The sequence below is a fragment of the Melanotaenia boesemani genome, chromosome 13, assembly GCF_017639745.1.
Source record: "Melanotaenia boesemani isolate fMelBoe1 chromosome 13, fMelBoe1.pri, whole genome shotgun sequence".
Lineage (NCBI taxonomy): Eukaryota > Metazoa > Chordata > Actinopteri > Atheriniformes > Melanotaeniidae > Melanotaenia > Melanotaenia boesemani.
This window is the reverse complement of record NC_055694.1, coordinates 12,802,524-12,820,243: the sequence shown is the minus strand read 5'-3', so window position 1 is coordinate 12,820,243 and position 17,720 is coordinate 12,802,524. Positions and strand designations below refer to the sequence as shown.

At 39.1% G+C, this 17,720-nt stretch overlaps 2 protein-coding genes across 6 annotated transcripts in view; both read left to right on the top strand.

Moving 5' to 3' along the window:
• Positions 1 to 4,426, top strand: part of samd10b (sterile alpha motif domain containing 10b) — a 53,418-nt gene extending 48,992 nt beyond the window's left edge. Inside the window, exon 6 of one of the 3 annotated variants that reach the window (XM_042004013.1) lies at positions 2,870 to 4,426. In XM_042004013.1, the coding sequence (XP_041859947.1) occupies positions 2,870 to 3,094 (225 nt within the window). In that variant the 3' untranslated portion in view covers positions 3,095 to 4,426. Of the gene's footprint in view, positions 1 to 548; positions 1,139 to 2,869 lie in introns of those variants that run through there. The other 2 variants (XM_042004015.1, XM_042004014.1) reach the window with 2 other exon arrangements.
• Positions 4,427 to 7,549: 3,123 nt separating this feature from the next.
• The window catches only part of znf512b (zinc finger protein 512B), a 33,986-nt gene continuing 23,815 nt past the window's right edge, over positions 7,550 to 17,720 (top strand). For all 3 annotated transcript variants that reach the window (XM_042003988.1, XM_042003986.1, XM_042003985.1), the window contains exons 1-2: positions 7,550 to 8,675; positions 10,347 to 10,481. In XM_042003988.1, coding sequence (XP_041859922.1) covers positions 10,349 to 10,481 — 133 coding nt within the window. In that variant the 5' untranslated portion in view covers positions 7,550 to 8,675; positions 10,347 to 10,348. The remainder of the gene's footprint in view (positions 8,676 to 10,346; positions 10,482 to 17,720) is intronic.

The following is a 17,720-nucleotide window of genomic DNA, read 5'->3' as shown; positions in this document are numbered from 1 at the left end:
TTTATGAGGATCAACGCTGAAAACCCAATGATGTTATGCTTTATCAACCTTTTTTTTCACTGCGAAAAACCTGGAAATGCTGCTGAAAACATTTTTAGAGCTCAGGTTACATATTTGCATGGTAGTCCACCTTAATAACTCATTCATTAACTAAACCTGTAAGATAGTTTCTGCCTGTATCTCATTTGAGGATACCATAATTACCTCCCAGAGTTTCTGTTTGGGGGTATACTGCCCCCCACCATCATAGATCTTCCTTTTAAGGATACCATCAGGATCCCAATACTGGTTAAGTTCAGGGGATGATGGAGGCTACACCATGAGATCTAATGAGATGGGATTTAATATTTTTTGCAACATGGGATGGTGCATTGTCTTGCATGAACATTATTTTACTGCCAAAGGCACCGTTCATCCTTTTATACAATGGCAGGAAATGGTCGGTTAATATTATAAATAATAATAATATAATAATATAAAAAAATAAATTTTGATGCCCCTCAGGCTCAATAAAACTCCTACCATCTCACTCCTCTATCTTATTTCAGCCCACTCCATCACCACCTTGCTGAGGCCCAAGCCTTGTTGGGACACCAACCATCCAGAACTCCATCTGTCTGGACCATCCAATGTAGCACAACATTCGTCAGTGAAAAAAACTGTTTGAAAATGAGTCTTTATGGACTTCTGAGCTCACCGCAAACGTTTCCCTTTGTGTCCAAAATGAAGCTTTATGCACCTCTGCAGCCTCTGAAGTATCCTGCATCGGGTCCCACACAATTTTTTAAACAATACAATTATCTCTCTTTCTGTTTTCATGAAATGTCCAATGTTTTTATTCCCATGACTGTTTCACACTTTACATTGGGAGAAAAACTCTTCTTTTTACCTATACTGTATGGAAAGTGCTACTTGCTTAATAATATGGAGCAACCTCCTTATGTTGTTTCCATTTCATAAAGCTCATCTAGGAAACTAATTATCAATCCTGTCTGAGATTGTTATCAGCGATCTAAACAGAGAAGAGAAACAACACAAGCAAAATATTTCAAAGAAAACTAAAATATAAATGATTATTTAACTGAAATCCTACTTGCAGGATTATCTGGGATACAGTGTAGTGGTCAATAAAAGTACAAAGTATAAAACACACATTTTCTTTTTTATTCCTCACCATGGTAACCATGGATACACCGGATCCAGGTCAGATAAAACAGTTCAGTTGTCACAGTTTCACAGGGAAAACTTATTCATATGTTTTAAAGTGATTGAAGTTGCTCTTGAACTGACAAAGTTTTGAAATCTACTTTTACTAAATCATCCATAAATTTAATACATCTGCTTTTCAAACTGTTTGAATCTCAGTGACATAGTCACTAACATTTGAAAGAGGGAGTTCACATCAAGGCATCAAAGTTTATGCAAATTACTGTACACTGCATACACTCATCAAATATTCCAGGAGTCTCTTATTTGTCTCTTTCTGTGCATAACCCTTCCATTGTTTAGAAAAAAAGGCAACGTCTTCTCTTTTTTTCAGCATGAATATTTGTATTTTTAGACAGTGTGGTTCCAGAAGACTTGGCTGTTTTATTTTCGTCAGTTAGTACAAGGTGAGGCTGATGTCTTTCATAGCCTGGAGCCACAGCTCTCTGAAGGTAGTGAGATGCATGCAGGGTTTGTAACATCTGGAAAGCTGTGGAAGTGAGGATTCAGATCAGAGCCCAGTAAGAAATCTGCCCTCCTTCGTCTCCTGCTTAGCCACTGGTTGCTGGTTTATCTTTATAAAAACTGCAAGTGCCTCTATCCTCCCGAACATATCAAGTTTTCATCAGTCAGTCCATGCCTTTTTGTGAAGCCATCTGCCATGTGTCGAAATCCTCGCTCATTAAGGAAAGCTGATGATGTTGCATGTTGCAACATCATCCCCCCCCCCCCCCCCCCCCCCCCCCCCACACACACACACACACACACACACACTCACACACACAAAAAGGGCATGTTGTCTGCAACGCTGTAGTTGCCGTGGGAGGCTGTCTTGGTAACCTTCTAGATCTGAATCACTTCTGCGAAGTTGTCCATCCTCACAGAGCTTCACTCAAGAGCTCCATGTGGTGCCTGTCAGCTGAACTGTAGATTTAATTAGAATATGAATGAAACTCTTAGAATGATGGACAAAGAAGAAGGAGGAGTGTGTCATTCCTTAGAACAAATTCTGCTCGCTGTTTATCCGCCCCCTCCCTCTGATGCACCTAGGATTTGACAACTCCATAAGGAGCTCATTTCAAAGAATTTATATCAGCGAGGCAGCTCTCTTTTTTGTGTGCAAGCCTCTAGTCACATGGCTCTCCCTACTACCCCTCTGTCACCTCCTGGTTCAGGTTCACTCTGGTGCCAAGTTACATCTGTTTGTGTCTAGTAACAGGTGGTCCATCTTCCTTGGCTATCAGGAGAGGAGAGCTTAGTGCTGAAATGCCAGCATACTGGGAGAGGAAGGTCTGCCTTCCGACTGATACTTGAGACATTTCAGGATGGATGGAACAGGGTGGTTTTTGGCTGCACCTGCTGTTTCAAAAACAGAGAATAAGAGATAATGACATTGAGAAAAACAGGCTATTTATGGTTATACTTGACCTTGACCTTTTTTTTAGAATTAGATCTTATTATAAACCTTTATTTTTACTGTTTAAACTATTTAAACTTTTACTAAACAGTCATACAAGTCGTGAGAAATCTATTTTTAACCATCAGCTTAGGTTATAAAGGACATAATGTGGGAACAATTAATTGCTGCACTTTAACCTCTGCTTTCTGTGTCCATGTGAATCCAAACTATGCACTTTCTCTCTCTTCTCTCCCCTCTCTGCAGCCTCATTTGGAAATTTCTCGTAGCTCATCCCTGGATCAGTTTGGCAGCCCTTCCCCACATCCCCTGTCACAATGCGTCTCTAGGAGCCACGGAAGAGCTGCTGTCTTCAGATATGTGAACAGAGAATCGACGGAAGAAAGGGGAGAGGATGAGCCTATAGACTACGTGCCAACTGGTCTGGAGGATTCTCATTCAACACGGCCAATCTGGTTTACAGACACTTAGACAGAGACAAAGCTCTGTTCAGCTCAGAGATACCCAGTGTAACATAATGATGCAACTACAGATCCACTAGTGAGGATTTAGACCTGAAGCTGGCTCGATCTTAGCAAATCTCTTTTTGGTTTCCTGCCTCATTAGTATGTGACTGATTGAGTAGCTAAAACACAAAACTTGTATTTGTTCACAAATGTGATTCATAATTCCTTAAATTCTGGTGTAAGCACAGATTTACATACAGTGCTACTATTTGGAGAATGAGCCAAAATGGAGGCAACCATCAGTCAGTAACAGTTTAAGCTGAATGTTATTCCCACAATAAAACTTTTTGCATTGTGATTTATCCGCAGTATATCAGCGAGAAGTTACACTTATATCTCTCTCTCTCTCTCTTTCTCCCTCTCTCTCTCTCTCTCTCTCTCTCTCTCTCTCTATATATATATATATATATATATATATATATATATATATATATATATATATATATACAGTATGAGTGTGGCAGAGTAATATAGACTTTTTAATGTGTGTATACTGTAATGGTACTTTAGTGTTTTTTTAATGGATTGAATCCAGGGGGAGTCTTTATGACCACTGACTCTTTATGTTTGTTAAAGCAATAATTTATATAGTGATGGTGATAAGCAAAGAAGACAGAGTAATATCTGGGATGTATATTAGGAAATTTTTTGTATAGTAGAGAGAAGTGTACTTTGTATGTGCAACTGTATCCTGCATGTCATCTGTCACACGGATACAAGAAGAAGGGACAAGCCTCTGCTGAATTCTGTCCTGTTTCTGTCCCTGATGTGACACTGAAGTTGCAAATGCTCAGCGATCAAGAAAGACAACTTTGACAGCTTCACAAATGCAGGACTCTCAAAGCCAGAACCTTGGATGTAATTCAGAACAACAGCAGAAAACTATCTATGATGATGTTGATGATGAGATGTCACAAATATAAATAAATTAATGAAATTCGCTTCCAACAAGCAAATCCTCCTCATCCGACATCCCTCCATCTGTCCCCTGACAAGGAGGCTTTGGGTAATTTGAGTTACTGACTGTTACAAGGGAAAAAATACACTGTGTTTTTTTGAGATCACCTGATGTACTGTAAATATCTACACTTTTGGTTTACTTTGACTTATGATTGATGAACTGTTTCACATGCAAAAAAAGGAAAAATATAAAATATTTATCTGCTTTACAGATATACAAAGGCATATGTATGTATGGAATACAATGGAAGCTGTCTTTTTTTTAATAAACTAACTGAGATGAAATATTATTGATCTTCATGTGACTAATAAGCATTAAAAAAATCAATTTTTGTTATTGTTTTTTAATATGTGCTCAGGCCAGTGAATATTGAAACACACATTTGTTACAAAAATTGAAAGAATTAACTTAATATATATGTGCATTGGCAAAGAAGACAAAAAGGAGAAGAAACAAGAAGTCAGCTCTCATTTGCTTTATAACAAAACACTGTAAAGGAGATGCCAAATTGCATGTTGTTAAAGCCATTTCTCCAGATATGTGTCAGATGTTTGTTCGTCATTGTAAGAAGCCAGATTCCTTCTTTCAGAGGCTGTTATTACTCTGCAATGCTCGTATCAGATGTGATTGCATGTCATGAGCAAACCAGGGTTTTAATACATTTGTGAAAATATAACACCCAAAACAACCACAGCATGTGATTAAAAAAAAGACTATAAGTGTGATACTTAAACCATCCCTTTTTCAATTACGCAGGTTACAAATCTGAGCCAGTGAGGGATAAAACTTGTGTTATAAGACTATTTAAGAAAAGAGCACATATAGCTTAAGTGGGAATACTGCAGGTGAATGGGGTAAGCATTTAAACTTATCACAGCCATGAAACTCTCCCAGTTGATTACTTACATTAAGGCAGTGCTCTGTCTTTTGGTTTGATCATGCAATTCAAAACCCTTCTCCACACATATAAACCCATAAATACTCAACTTTGCTGTATGATCAAGGCAACATAGTTTCCATATTTCCCCGAGACTGCAGTTTGCTAGACTGCAGGCTGGCTTGTGGTTCCAAGTGTTTTCAAAAGTGACAAGGGAGTCAGAGCCTTCAGCTATCAGGCTCCTCTCTTGTGGAACACACTCCCAGCTTGGATTTGGGAGGCAGACACCATCTCTACCTTCAAGATTAGCTGTAAAACTTTTCCTGCTGCTCTACTCCTGTACTGCATATACTTGCTCCTTCATCCTATTCTGACATTTTTCAATACAAGTGAATTATTTAAAAGTGAATTCCAAAGAGAAACCCTTCTAATCAAAGTCAAATATATAAATCTGAATTGTGTTTATTGATTATTTGATGAACAGCATGCCTTAAACATCTGCCTACTCTGAGCTGCCATTCAGGGTCCATGAGTCACTACTTTTAACTGTGAATGCAGAACAGTGTTGCCTAAACAGAAGGAGACTTTGTCTCATTCTGGCACACTAACACACATCGGAATCCAATTACTGAGAGACATGAAGCATCTCACCTGTTAATAACAGGGCACATGTATGATAAACAGATTCAATGAACAGTGACCTTCTCAGACTTGACAGGGAATGAATCTGTGGAGCAGATGGTTGGATGCTGCAGTTAATTGGAGACGTTTTACTATCAAGTACTTCGCTTAATGTGAGGCCTTTGAAAATGTGCATTTCCTTTGTAAAATATTTTGTGACTGCTCCCTAGAAGTCCTCAAAGCTGAGATTCTTCATTCAGCTTGTTTGTCATTATCTGCTTGTGACTTTGATCAGCTTGATCTCAATCCTCTCACAGCACTGAGAAGCTCTCCATCGTCCCTCACCAGCTGCTGTCAAGAAGCCCTTTAACAGCCACTTTAGTGTAGTTGCTTGATGGGATGCACAGCTAAAGGCTGTAATTTGTTTGGAAACCAGCCAGTTGTTAATATCCATTATTCAGATATACTGTATATTATTTAATGTATATGAAGCATGGGAGTATTGAAAAAAGAAAAGTGCATTCTGAATTTTAAAATAAAAGTTCAAGAGACAAACTAAACTAAACAAACTGCCAGTCTGAGTTTTTTAAGATTTTCAGTGAGCAGACGACTCCACCTGGCTAGTTTTATAAACCATTAAGTAACCTTTTGCTCGCTCAGCAGTGGACGAGTGGAAACATAGTTGGAGGGATTATTGTCAGGTCAAACAGTGCCCTATGTAAAGTACTGGAGGCAGATTTGACTTGATTAGTGCCACATAACATGTTGGAAAGTAGCAGCTGTCACTCAGATCATAATCCCACCACCACTACCTCTGAACCAGCTGTGCCTTCCCTCAAGTCTTAATAAACACATCAGAGATATCCCAAACATATTTGCACCATCACACCACACAGCCAGAAAAACAAACTACACATTTAGAAAGAGACAGATGCTTCAGGGGCCTTTGGCCTTTGAGATATCGCAGGACTACACTGCCCCCTTGTGGAAGATCAATACAGGTAAATCCTGCCTGGAATCTGTTTAATTGTAACAAAACATTTTTAAATATGAGTTAGTGTCATGGTATGAAATTTCTTACAAAAGCTTAGCTCAGGAGCCTAAAAAAATGTACACTGTGTTCAAGATGTTAAAGTTCTCTTTAATCAATCAATTTCATTAGTTCTTTGTTTGCTCACTGCTGGGTGTCTTTTCTAAATGGTTTATTGATTTTCTGATGAGTAATTTAATAAACCATGTTATTTTCAAAGTTGCTGTCATGTGACAGAGAATCTACTTTTTAAAAGTGGTTTTCATTAGTTACTACATTACAGTATACTTGCTTTTTAAAAAAAAATAATTTCTACTGCCCTCCACTGGCAACTTTTAAAACTTCTTTTAAAGATAAATTACATCATGCTTTCAGATAATTTCCACTAATAGCAAATATCAGGCCATGATGACTGTCACCAATCAAAGACTAAGAGAATCCCTCTGTTGTTTTACTGAAACTGAGTGAAGTGGCAATGGTGCCATGAATGATTCATTCAGTGGGCTGTGATATGAAAAAGATGTGGGCTCACACCATATGTGAAACATTTATTATTAGCCATGTTAAATGGGGGAAATGCCAGCATGTGCACATAGCCTGTAGCCAGCTTGCAGCTACAGCAATTACCAATATTGCATTGACTGTGTGTCCATGTGCTTTTAGCTGATATAAACATCAATAGGATTAATAGCTTATGCTTGAATATTGACCTTGAATTTCAGGACTGTTAGAAATTATTACACGAAACAGCCTTTACGTGTGAAAAATAAGGTTGTTGTTTTTTTTTTTTGTTTTTTTTTTTTTTTGCTTGCGCTCATTGTGTTTTGCTAAAAAGTCTTTGGCACACTTGGTATTCCTTTTTTTTTTTTTTTTTTTTTTTTGAGAGTGTGACTACAACACTGGCCTATGACAAGTAGAACAGCCTGCACAGACTGGACCAGAGTTATTTCGTCAGACTTGGAGAAGCCCAGATACAGTCCGCTGAAGGACACATGGCTTGAACGTTTAGCTGCGATGCAAATACTTAGCGAGGGTTGATATTAGGAATTTAAGCACTGACCCTTTTTCGTCAGGCACGAGCGCCGTTACGTCGGGAGAATAGCAAGAGCCAGTGTTGCGGCGAGTTTATTAGCCAGCAACCACACTATTATTCAGCTCGAAATAGATAATAATAACGCGAGAGTTTGCAAGTTGCCTCAAGACTCTAGTTGCAACTGTCAAAGGTGGAGTGGATACGCGCGTGACCCAATACACATTACTGTTATACTGTACACGACCGCCGAGATAATATCCGTATAAAAACCGAAATAATCTCGAGGTAAGGAGCCGAGGAGTGAACCAAAATCGAGCGAGATTCGGTGCTTCTGTTGATTTTTTCCTTCGCTTCGTTTTCTTTTACTCTAACCGACATTGTCGACGCCGTCGAAATTACTGCACTAAACATATTTTTGTGCCTCCCTTTAGCTTCAGTCAGCGCAAGGATTTTTTTTTTACTCCTCCTTCGTAATAAAGTCGCCATTTTGCTTCACTGCCTATATAAACCATCCCGTATTCTAATATTTTTCCTCAAGGAGTCGGGGATCTACTCGTTTTTCCTGGCTATTTTCTTTATATTTCTGGAGTGTCTAAGGAGAAGACGGAGGTTGGAGAAGAGAAGTGCCTCGTGGTATACATATTAATGCAGGAAAGGAGGGGGGAAAGGCATTTGGAAACTGGGAATAAGGTGAAAGTATCCAGGATTTCGTTTCATGTACAGGACAAATTGTGATTTCTCAACTCCTGCCCTGCTCATTTTTCCGTCCACCTGATCGTCGCCTGCAGAGTGGGGGGGACAGGACGACGGCAACGACTGTCCACTTCCTTTGAGGCCCCCCAACCTCAGTCTGACCGGCCGTTGACGCACAGCAGGTGTGATTGCCATGTAACATCACATTTGTGGAAAAACGCCCACTTTGGTGCCTGTCTCCTACCCCCCCTCCTCATCCTCCTCCCTCACGTGGGTGACCCCGGGCCACCCCGGCTCCTGGTGCTGGGTGACAGACTGATCGACAGTTCAGGTAGGTGTGGCCGACCAGGAGGAAGAAAGTGGAGCACTCTTTGTGTATTCTTCTTAAATATGCAAATCTAACCTTGTAGTTGACAAACACAGCATGACAGTGTGCCACGTGCACTGTAAAAATACTCTTTTTCATGTTGGTTTGTCAGCTGATTGTAGGAGATGTGTGCGGTGTCAGCAGGGTTTATTATGTCTAGCAAAATCTTATAATTGTAAACGTATGAAAACCATTGTTGTAATTAAACGCATAGACATATCTAGATGCAAAATAATGCCACTTGTAAGCAACTTTACCCGAGTCTGTGCTTTATATACCTCCTTTTTCTTCTGCTCCCCAGCATTTATTTTACAGCTTTGGTAACTAACTATATTGCAAATGGTAATTTATACAATTGAAACAACTTCCAAAGTATAGGTATAAAAATGTAGTAGCTACTCAAGAGGTCCTACTAGTGCAGTCAGTTAATCAGCTGGTCAGCTGACAAAATTAGCAGCAACAGAATGCTATTAATGCTTTTAGAGCATATGATTACATTTCTATATATTATCAGACTATTTGCAAACCGATCAATTGTTTAATGGAGAAATACACACTAAACAATCATCTAAGTTTATTGTTTATATGTTTTTAATTTAGCCTAGTTGTTTTTTAGGGTTTTTACTTTTACTAAGGATGTGAATATATAATCTCCTACCAATAACAAAAGCTGTTTCTCATTCTTTTTAAAACTTGTGAAATGCAAAATGAATCACTGAGTAGAGATTTTGACTTTGTAGACTCAAATTTGTTTTAAAGTATGTACAGGAACAATAGCTTGGTTAGTTCACTCTGCACCTTAAAGAAATATTTGTGAAGACCACAAACTGTGTGCACATTATCACTGAGATAAAGAAGCCATTATTGTCCTATATGTAGTGAATAGCATGACATGGAAATGGGCAGGGATGGCCCCTATTGAATGAATCTTTGTGTGCTGTTTTAATTGATTAGAAGAGTGATGTGAATGTGTGCTAATAGATAGCATGTTGGATGATAATCATTACCACTTAGCATAATTAGCTATTGTCACCCTTTATTCATTAGACCGTTCCATGCTAATGGGAAATGAAGGTTTAAAACAAGAGAGCCTGAATTTGACATGTACTGTAGACCTGTTATGAATAATGACAAAAGATATGAATGCATCTTTGAGTCAGCAAATAAAGTAAGCCCTCACTTTAAGCTAAAACCTTTGTAGTTGACCTGATCGAAATGTGCATCACTGGATTGTAAAACTAAACAGAAAGAAAAGCTTCTCAGAAAAACCTATTTTTATTCCCTGCACTCTCTTTGACTCACCTTTTGTTTAATGGACAGAGCATGAAGTTAGTGTGTAAGAGAGAGTATTGATTTTGAAATGAACATGGAAGGTCACACCCTCATTACCACTGCAGATGATGTGTGTGCCTCCACTCAGATAACCTTCAGTTCAACAACACCAATGGCCAACACGATAAAAATCGTATTATAGAACAAGGAGGCAGCATCATCACAGTTTGTTGCAGTAACAAAGTGCGTATAATGTTTTGATAAACAATGGAAGCAGATTAATGAGCAGCAGAATGCATTTTAGTTTTGCCTATAGCTATTCTTGTCTCTTGTGTGTTTGAACCCCCTCATCTGCTGTTGCAGACATGGAGATCCCAAGTGGCCCCAGGCTTGGGAAGCTGTCCTCATCAGGGCTGCCAAGGGGCCGAACCAACAAGCATGGACATCCTCAGGAGTTTGTTCGAACTAAGGCAGTCCCTGAAAACAACAACAAACACAGTGAGTAAAGAGCTGCTGCACTTAGTTAAATAAAGTCAGTGACTTGAGCTTTTGTTGGTATGACCTAGGATTGCACCTGGATTTATTCCTAGATTAATTCCATGTAGTGACGCAATGTGGAGAAAAACTACTCTGTGCATACAACATGAAAAAGCATAGTGTCACTTTGTAGTTTTGTACAAATACAATTTTGTTCCCTTAACATTGGCTGAAATTTTAAAATTGTAGGTTAGTGCTTCTGTGTTGTCCCACTAGGATTTGATTAACATACCATACATCTAAGGGTCCTCTTTTCTTTTTGGAATGGGTTATATTTTATTAAGATTCAGTGGTTCCAGGCTTAGTGTAATTCTACCCCTCAAACCACAGAGGGGCCTGGAAAATACAAAATTTTTCCTGAGACTGCCTTACAAAAAGAAAAAAACCAAACAAACAAGTATTGCCATGCACTGACACAAGTTAAACTCCAAGCCATCTGGATGGAAATGGAAGATTTTGGAAAGAGAAAGCTAGACTAGGGAATTATTTTTCAATCCAATAACCAGCAGATCATTGTGACTTTGTTAATAGCGTCTGGCAGGCTTGGAAAACTGGGCCTGTTCTAATATGACCCAGTTGTTTTGGTTGCTACTAGCTTCTCATGCCCAGACACACTCGCCGAGGTCCTTGAGTTTGTTGTCTTTCTGTGTTATTGTGTTCATGTGGGTGTGTGAGCTTGGTTTTTGAGGACATTTTTACAAAATTCTACAAGATAGAACTGTGCATGCAGCAAAACACAGCACACACAAAGTTTCAAAGCCCCTATAAAAATCTGTACTATGCCAATTTCGGATTCATCTGGTACAAAATATACTTTCTAATCTCTCATTGCATATCAGTTGCCAGCTAATGTGCTGTTTGGTTCTTGAAGTTTTTGTTTTTAAGACAGTGAGTCGATTTAAATGACAGCTTCTTTCCTGCAGGCTCTCAAAGTGTCATGTTTTTTCTTAGACTTCATTACTCAATATACAAGATGAGTTTATAAATCAATCAGTGGAAGGTTAGTTGTTGGCTTTGTCTTGATCGCTTTGACACTAGAAGTTAAACAACTACAATCAGCTTAGATTTTTAAATGAGTAATACCCATAATAGTGACTCATAATGTGTGTGCTTTGCTATGTAACATTATCACAGGTGAAGGATTTATGGGACTTTTCCATATAACATACTTAACTGTTTCTTCATGTGTTTCACTTTCTTTTTTCCTCAGTTGACCTGCTTTAATTCACAAGTGAAGCTTGTCAGGGATACTTGTGCAGTAATCATTTACAGCAATTTTGATATTGCAAGTCAGTTTTTGAAGCTTGTTTTAAGGAAGGCCTCCAGATAAGAATCTATATTCCACTATGTTTTAGTTGAAGACTTGTCTTGTTTGGTTGGAAAGCTTCGCTTATCTTGGAATATTAGCTGAGGCTTGTCATGCTGTTATGGAGGCTTAAGATGGATTTTTACACCGGGTGCGTTTGCTCCACATTATGGCTGCGCCGCGGTCTCTGTTGCTATTCGCAGCTGTTTTAGTCTATGGTTTGGTTTCCACCGGTTGCGCCGCAGCGCGTATCAGAAGCATCCCATTGTTGTCCGCTAAATTTACACACCGAGTCTATTTTTGACGCTCCACGCACCCAGGAAATTAGACACGGGAGCATTGTAAAAATGTCCGGTATTTTTCAAAGTGAAAGCCCCCTGTGCAGATTTGCGCTGCTGAACCACGTAAGCATTACGTGTTTAACCGGTCAGGTCGTTTATCCTGGAAGTGGAGAATCATAAAATTCTCACGGATCCTGCTAGGTGGACTGCATTCGCGGGTGCTCCATACCTGAAACACTTCCGGTTAAAATAGCGCCACAGAGGTCAGAACAAAACCGCGGTGCAGCCATAGCGTGGCACACACGTTCATTTACAGCTTATTGTGTAACACCGCCTATTTTTCTTGAATATTAAGACATTCTTTGATAACTTTTTATAAAACACTGACTGCATTTACTTGACAATCAAAATGAGTTATTTGGGAGTAATCAGATTACCGTAAAAATCTGATCTGACGCATCTACATGCATTTTCTGAAATACCATAACAATACGTTTCCCCAGATTCACAGCCAGAAGTGCTGTAATGAAGAAAAGAAAAACACTCAGGACATAAAAAAGTAAGGCTGTCAAAAATAACGCGTTAACTAATTTATATGATTAATTGTGTTGAAATTTTTATCGTATGCCCAGTAAAAGCGCAGCATCTGGTGAAACATAGAGGTGTCCTGTCAAGAGGCAAGATGGAACATCCTCACCATCCCGGTGGGACAATTCAACACCTGCACATCTCCTGCTTTTTTTTTCTTTCTTTAAAACAAAGAAACAAAAAAAACTATATGATATTTTGCTACATAAACTGTTGTGCTGAGATGCTTTCTGGACCTCTCTCTGTCTGCTGTAAATAGTGACGGCTGTCAGTGATCAGATGATCGGCTTTTCTGTCACTAGTACCATCTCTCTTTGGTAGCTAGTTATCATTCAGCTTAGAAGGTGGAATCTAGCGATTCATATTTCACACCAACACGTATCTATTTACCCAAAAGTCTTGTTTTTGGACACACTAGCAAAAGTAGGCAACATTTATCAGTCTCATGTCACTGAAGCTGAAGAATAAAAAATGTTGATAACAACAGCCTGTTTTGGTTATTGTTTGCCTTTATTTCCTATAACTTTTCAGTATGAATGAGGTTTGCTAGTGAAACAGCTGTAAAATCTACTAGTCATCAGACAGCCATGCACACATTTATGGATTAGGTTCAGAAACAGCAAAAGGAAGCAAGGAGGGATGTCTGTTTTAAATAGTTGGTGCTGTGGAGATGTTGGAGACACAGGGTTGATCATTTATGTGGTGAGAGAAATTTTGAACAGGTTCTCAGATATAAATCAGAGCAGGACCCTTCTTTAACAAATTAGATGACAGGTGGTAGAAAGGATTTATGCTTCAGCTGTGCAGGGGCGGGTCTAGAAAAGTTTTGAAGGGGGTCCAGGCAGGGGGACTGGCCAGGACAAAGGTGGCAAAAAAAATAGATCTTTTTTTTTTTAAGTCTAGATTTTATTTAAAAAAATCCCAATTGAAGGTCTGACTAAGCACTGACTTGCTCTTTTTGTTGATATAATACAGTAAAAACTGGCATATTTTAGACATAGTCGCAAATGGTGATTAATCATGATGAATTAATCTTTAAGCTGTGATTAATCTGATTTGACAGCCCTAAAATAATTTAAACTTTTTAAATGTCCTAATGAAACCGTTGCATTCAGATCATAATGTTCAGATCTCAGATAAAATGTTGATGTTAATAAAACCTACAAAGAATATTGGATCCATTTTAATCCGTAATACGACCCAGAAATTCCCACAATGACGTAGACTCAGCTTGTTCAGCTGTGCGCATTCCCCTGATAACCAAGACGCTATCGTCGCAACACTGGAGCAGGAGAAATACTCCCATCTGCTCCCTACTGGAGCAAGAGTGCTTCCATCTTCACCTGCCTGAGAGAATTTAGAAAACTCCCATATTTTTTTTTTTGGTTTTCAGCTGGTTGACGTGTCTTCTCACACGTTCACTCTGTCCTCTGACGGAAGTGGGATCACCTGTGTGTGCGCGCACGTGTCTGTGTGTGTGTGTGTGCTCACTGCCATGAGACAGAGAGCAGGCGCAGCTGTGACATGCCTTCATGTAAATCAGATAAATAACATCAGACTGTTTATTTTTTCATAAAAGGACGACGTGTAAACACGCACTAGAAGAAATGTGACTTTAAATAACCATGTCAGATTTATTTCAAGTACATACAAGTACATGGTGACATCACTTCCTGTTGTTTAACATGGCGATGCCTGGATTCTTAGCATTAGCTGCTAATGTGATTGACCGACTGGACTTTCTAGTAAATCAACAAAACATCACCTCTTTTTTTATTGAAATGATTATCAGACAATAAGCCAGCCCCTTGAATCCCTGAAGCTTATAACTCAACAGCTTGCTGGAGCTAACGATGAGGAGAAATGCTGCATTACTAATAATAATGAGCTTTGCCCAAACCTTGCTTCCTTAAGGGGTTTCTGAACGTCAGTTTAAGGAAACAAAGGGATCAATACATAAGGCTCCTTGTAGAGGGTTTTCATTCCTCTGCCTAGATCACTTGTACACAGTGAGCTCTTAAGGGCTCAACGCACGGGAAGCGACGTCGCACCTTCTCCATTCATTTCCTATAGAACCTGCGTATTGAGGCGAAAATCACTGCCCTCCTCCAGCCAAGCGACAGGCGACATTCGTGCCTGGCACTACAGCCAACCAGCGAGGGGCTTCATGGACTGACCAATGAGAGCAGGCTAGACAGCGCAGTCTGCAAACACTTGAAAAAGAAGATAATTTTAGCTTAATAAAGGGCAGTCGCGTGGCGCCAGAGTGAATTAGTCCAAACATAGGTTCTGGATTTATCTTGATCAGCCTTGAGGTCCATCAAATTATTTTGTAAACTTTGATGAACCCTGGGTTGTCTTTCTTTTATACAGTAAACAGCAAGATTTCTATCAATTCGTGCAAAATCTTCTGACTCTCCATCTGTCATAATTTGTCACGTCAGGGACTGGTTTGAAAATGTCAAAATCCCCACCAATATCATAACCAATCAAATTTTTGGGAGAAAAGCGATCTTAGAGCGCGATGCACGGCACTGCTGCCGTTGCTGCCATTTGTCGTGTCCTGTGTGTTCGGTTTCACGAAGGTTGCGATGAGTTTTGCCTGTTGCTGTTGTTAGTCGCCTCCCGTGTGTCGAGCCCATTATGATGACCAGGTACCTCATTACCTGCTATCATCCACTGGCTCATTTTCTGTTCCATGTCAAATGAATGTTTAGGCTGTTCCGCCTTATTGTATAGTTAGTTTTAGTGTTCATCTATAAACTTCCCTGATGGAAACTTTAAATAATTTAACAATGTGAAGAATGAAGCGCTTTCACACATTAAAAGAAAACCTGAAAATGGGATTGTGTGCATTCCTAGTGTTGTGGCCATAACCTTGCCACAGCAGACAATTCACTGGGGAGGATGTGGTCCTTGAGGGTGACTTACCCTCTGTATGTTTCTCTCTCTCTCTTTCTTTCTTTCTGTTTTTATTCCCGATGACATCTTGGTTGAACACAGTTTTGATTTGTCCTTTCTTCCCTATTTTATTTATACAAACCTCCTCCTGCAGATGATACATTTTTTATTCACTGTGTTCATGAACAGGAAGGGCTGATTTTGTGCATTTGGTAATTAAAAAGAGGGGCTGAATCAAAGTAATAAAACAAAAACAATACAAAAAAAGTAAATGAATGGGTTGCCACATATACTTGGGTGCCGCTTTTAAGATATAAGACCAACTAGTTTGTAGAAAACACTATTACTACGGTATCATCCAACCAACATGTTCATGTCTGGTGAATTAGGTTTGGATTCTCTCCACTATTGCTGTTCAAACATCCACATAAAAGCACAGGATTCTGCTTAAAATGCATTCTTCCAACTATAAATACTGCAAAGTGACTTCCTGTGTACAGCACACAGAAGAAAGGACATAATTAACGCACACTGTTGAAACGACATTGTTTAGTTTAAAGCACTTTGAGGAGCTTAGATAAGGTTCCATACTTAAGTAGGCTGTTTATGCATTGAAATCATTAACATGTATTTGAACACATCTGCAGTATTAATGAGCCAGTGAAAAGCATCAAGCAGGTCAACAGAAAAGATTTAGCATGAACATTCACTCACTGTAGAAGACTACTGACTAAATACACACAGGTGCTAACTCACTCAGTCCATATGTTAGCTTAACATTGCATTTCATTTAAAGTCGAAGTAAAGCAGAAATAAATCTGTCTTCTGAGTGTCTGACATCACAGAAAATTGTTTTATTAACCACCTGTGTTATCAACCACACTTAATTTTTACAACACTGACATCTAGCAAGTGATTCAATTCATTCAACTCAACTCTTTTTGCTAAGTCTGCATATTTGCCTATATTTGCATCAGTATCTTGCTTTTCTTCTCCATTAGTTTGGCATAATTTTAGGAAAATGCACCATAAGCAGTATCATTTTTGAATACTGCAACAACTATATGTTTTGCATCGTATAAACAAATACTTGAACATATGGCATTAATGTAAATTGTGTGAACAGGGCCTGCATTTCACTTCTACACTGTGTATGCTAGTTTCCAAACATGCAGACAAGCACCATTTCCTTCAGTTAGAGTGCAGTTCTTATTGTGCATGTTTTGTTTCAAGTTAAAATGTCTGTCATATTGGTATTGAAGATAAATCTTTGCTATATTGTGCAGCCCTATTCCTTATCTACTCACACAGCCTCGTATTTGTCACTGATTATAGATTGGAGAATGTTTTGGATTTAAATTGAATTTTGTTTCTCTTTTTAGCATGGTTTATCTTGTTGTAGCCGGGTCCTTTGTGATAACTTTTGTCAGGCTTTAGGATGGCTGACGACAAGGAGAGATGGGTGAGGAGAGAGATGGAGTTGGTGAGTCATTGTCCATAAGGAGGGCACCGCAAATAGTCTGGAGTTGGTGATGTCTGTCTGACTCTCATATACAGGACTGTATACCCTGTTGCATAAACACATCCTGCTTTTCATTTGTATATGTATATGCAATGCAGTAGTTGTGACCTCCACTACCTTTTGTTTATGCAGTATTCTTCTTTGTCAGTCTTACTTTTGAAAACATTTTATTTGACCTGCTGACAGTTTAGCTTCCCTTTCATCATTGTCATTCTCCTCTGGGAATTGCACATATGTGGTCAGTCATCTGAAGCTGTTGAGAATTGGAAATCTCTTAACACACTGTGGTCTGTGTTCCAAATGGCCAACAGGTAATACAGTAGATGTGCAATAACGTGGAGCATGCAGTTGATGTGGAAAGCTGTAAAATCAATACAGGTACAGTGACTCATCAGATTATATGTCAGAAATCTGAAGCCTGTCCTCGCTTCGTTGATTTGGCTGCATATGTGTGGTTTTGTGGTAGTTGTAAGCTGATAGCTTGCCTTGGTTCTATGCAGTGAGCTCTGGCCTCTTCATCAAAGTGATTCCCTACACAGTAGATTAGGCCACTGAAAGCTATAAAAGTATTTTTTTCATTAGGATACTCGCTTCTCACTCTA